This window comes from Cicer arietinum, chromosome 1 (genome assembly GCF_000331145.2).
Source record: "Cicer arietinum cultivar CDC Frontier isolate Library 1 chromosome 1, Cicar.CDCFrontier_v2.0, whole genome shotgun sequence".
Taxonomy (NCBI): domain Eukaryota; kingdom Viridiplantae; phylum Streptophyta; class Magnoliopsida; order Fabales; family Fabaceae; genus Cicer; species Cicer arietinum.
The window spans coordinates 45,906,723-45,910,501 of NC_021160.2; the positions used below are offsets into that span (position 1 = coordinate 45,906,723).

The window sequence follows — 3,779 nt, forward strand, 5'->3', positions numbered from 1 at the left end:
TCTTTCCCTCTTGGTGAATATCACACAGGTTACTTCACAGGAGGTTCTGAAATCATCCATGTTCCAAATCCCTTTAACAAGTACTATTCCTTTTACCTTACACAAACAAAAATTCATTCAACTTTGGATTCTGACTTGTTTAAAATTGAAGCAACTGTTTCATTTAGAACCACTCTCAACACAGTTTACTACCATGCAGGGAACTTTAGCTATAAACCAAGTTATAGGACTCAACAACATCATTACCGTACAAGGTATGTGACTTTTAAGGTTGAAGGTTTTTGGTCTGAATCTTCAGGAAAAGTTTGCATGGTTGGAACAGGAATTGGTTATTCTAAAAAAGGTGATTCTCCTAATTTTGATGTTGTTTTTAAGCTTAACAATGTTTTCAATTCAAATAATAGTATTACCAGTTTGATTAGTGGAAGCTTAATGAGTTTGAGTTCTGAAAAAGATGAGAGTCATTACTTTGAACCTATTTCCTTAATGATGTTTCCAAAAGCAAATTATAGTTATACTTTGTTGGATTCCAAAGAAGCTGAAAATGAGTTCACTTTTGGTAGTGATGATTCTCAAAAGGGTTTATCATTAAATTCAGATGTAATGAATTTTTGTTCATATCCTCTATCAAGGGCTATTAGAAGACTCCAATTAGAATTCACTCATGAGTGCAATTCTTCAAAGAATTGTAGTCCTATTAGTGGAAGTTCTAGTCAATTACCATATATGATGTCTTTGAAAGGTGTTGAATGTTCACATGACAATAAGCATAGGTTGAGGGTTATGATGAGGTTTTCAAATGTAAGTGATTATTGGATTGACAAAGGTTTCAATCCAAAAACTATGTTGGTAGGTGAAGGTTGGTGGAATGAGAAGAAAAATGCATTGTTTGTAGTTGCTTGTCATTTCATTGACATGACTCATGTTGGTGATTGTTCAATTAGATTGAGATTGAGTTTCCCTTCAATTTGGTCAATCAATAATACTGATAGCATAGTTGGACAAATTTGGAGCAACAAGAATTCTAATGATCAAGACTACTTCAAGACAATAAGATTCAGAAATTTCGAGGATGATCAGGTCGGATATCGAGCCTCGAAGTATGAGTATAGTCAGCTTGAAAGAGTTGAGAAATCATGTCCAACACACAAGCCTGTCAAGAACAAAGGGAGAAGATTTCCTTATGTGTATTCTTATGATATGAGATTCGATATGTTGGTTCGAGAATCGAATAGGAGAGTAGCATGGGGTTATTCGTCTCCTTTATCGGTTGGTGATCAGGTCTATGAACTTGATTCTATGTCAAACTTCACAGCAGAACCTCCTAGTCCTTCGGTAATCGTCGACGATGGTACTAGCTTGTTTAACATCAGTTACAAAATTGCCATCTATGCTAATTCAACCTTAGATGAAAGGAATTCAGTGTTTAATCTGTCCTCTTACAGAGTAAAAATTTCTGCAGAAGGAGTTTATGATGCTAGAACAGGATTCTTGTGTATGATAGGCTGCCGTGATCTTCCCTTGAACATTGGAACACCAATAGCTGGCTCTGTGGATTGTGAGATTCTTGTGAAGTTTCAGTTTCCATCATTAGATACAAAAGGTGGAAGCTACATTAAAGGAAGTATCGAAAGCACGCGCAAAAAATCAGATCCTCTTTACTTCAAAAGTTTAGAGCTATCTTCGGCAGCAATTTACTCAGAAACTGCTAAAAAAGCTGTTTGGAGAATGGATATGGAGATTATCATGGTTCTAATATCTACAACTCTAACATGTTTTTTTGTTGGATTGCAACTGTACCATGTGAAAAAACACCCTAATGTGCTTCCTTTCATCTCAATTATCATGATGTCAATTCTCACATTGAATCACATGATACCACTTGTTCTCAATTTTGAAGCACTTCTTGCTCAAAATCCTAACAACAAAAACTTTGTGTTTGGATATGTTGGATGGCTTGAAGTTAATGAAATAACTGTTAGGCTAATCACCATGGTAGCTTTCTTGTTGCAATTCCGTCTCCTTCAACTAACTTGGTCATCAAGAAAGACTAACGAAAGCGAGAAGAGACTCTGGATTGCTGAGAGAAAGGCTACCTATGTGACTTTCCCGTTGTATGCAGCCGGACTTTTGATTGCATTGCTGTTGAAGTTGAAAAAGGATGGATATACTGTTACTTCAGTTTACCATCAACATGATTCATCTTGGGAAAGCATAAAGTCTTATGGTGGTTTGGTATTGGATGGCTTTCTTTTGCCACAAGTAATCCTAAATTTGGTTTCAAATATGAAGGAGAATGTTCTTTCATGTTCATTTTACTTTGGAACTACTTTTGTGAGACTCTTACCACACGCCTATGATCTTTACCGGACTCGTAATTACGCTCGTCTCAGCGATGGATCGTATTTCTATGCTGATCCGAATGCAGATTTTTACTCAACTACTTGGGATATTGTCATTCCTTTGGGGGGTATTCTGTTTGCTATCATCATCTACTTGCAGCAAAGGTTTGGTGCTAACTTTGTTCTGCCTCATAGATTTAGAGGGTCAAAGGTATATGAAAAGGTGTCTATGGTGACTGAATCAGAAGCAGAAATATAGATAGCTACTCATAAATTGCACTTTTTGAAGATCAAATCCAAATGGCCTTATGAATGATGTATTAGTATATAGTCATACCTTATATTTTTGCTTTGAATTTGTGTTGCTGATATATATATATGATATGGCCTTTGCAAAATAAAATTTGAAGGTGAATATAGGCTTAGTGTGAGTGCTTTTATAGATGAAAGAACTGGTTGATGATTATAAATCTAGGGATTATAGTTAAAAGAGTTATTGGAAAAAGTTTTTTGCTATTAGAAAACCAGTTAATTTTTTGAAACTCCTTTTACAATAGTACCACCGAAAAAAACTCAATTTGAAAATGCTTTGTTTCAATTTTTCAACTTCTAATTCCAATCAAGATAGTGTATACTTGCAGTCAGATCTTCTTCTGATTCCTTTTTTATTCACTTGTTGTCTTAGCCATACCTTCTCCTTTTTCCCCTTACAAACAAACTATAGTATTGACACTTCATATTAAAAATATGTCTAATATGCGATGTGTAGTATCAACATTTTAGATTGAAAACCAGCGTGCGACATGAGTCAGTATTTGATACCGACAAGAAACTAATGCATGTGATTTAATTCAATCACTTCTATTTTCTTAAATTATTATCAATGTTGATGTGTGAAGGTGTGAAGATATAGGAACTAGATTAAAGTCACATTTGAAGCATTAACAATAAAACATTTAATGTAAGAGAAGAATCAGGGGCAGCTTGTGTGGACCAAACGCCTGAGAAACTGCACCTATGTTCAATGAGTTAAGAAACAACTTTTGGCTACCTTGGATTACTTAATTGTTTATCTGTTTTTTTTTTTTTTAATTTTGTTAAGGAAGTTGTAACTTAGTGGGTTAAATGCCAAATCTCTTCAAATTTGTTGATGGAGAGAGAGATAATAATTTGATCATAACATTGGTTACACTTGCAATTAGTAAATTCCAAATATAGGTGCCTAGTTGTAGAAAATCCTCAATTAGAAAAATGTTATCAGGCTAAGCTGGCAGGCGGCAATAGACTCAAGCTAGTCGTATTTGTTATCTTCATATCTCCCAACTATATAGTTTATTCATAAAACATTGGTTTCTCAGAAACATATATTTTATCTATCTTAAATTTTATTTTTAGTCCTACAAGTTATAAAGCTGGATGTTTTTAGAAAAGAAGGTA

At 34.4% G+C, this 3,779-nt stretch overlaps 1 protein-coding gene across 1 annotated transcript; it reads left to right on the plus strand.

The window, feature by feature from the left end:
* The first annotated feature begins 6 nt into the window (after positions 1-6).
* LOC101512675 (uncharacterized) lies at positions 7-2,767 on the plus strand. The gene is made up of 2 exons (XM_004487640.3): positions 7-80; positions 200-2,767. Exons 1-2 carry the CDS (start codon positions 59-61, stop codon positions 2,599-2,601), a joined length of 2,424 nt encoding a protein of 807 aa, XP_004487697.1. The 5' UTR covers positions 7-58; the 3' UTR covers positions 2,602-2,767.
* Positions 2,768-3,779: the final 1,012 nt, after the last annotated feature.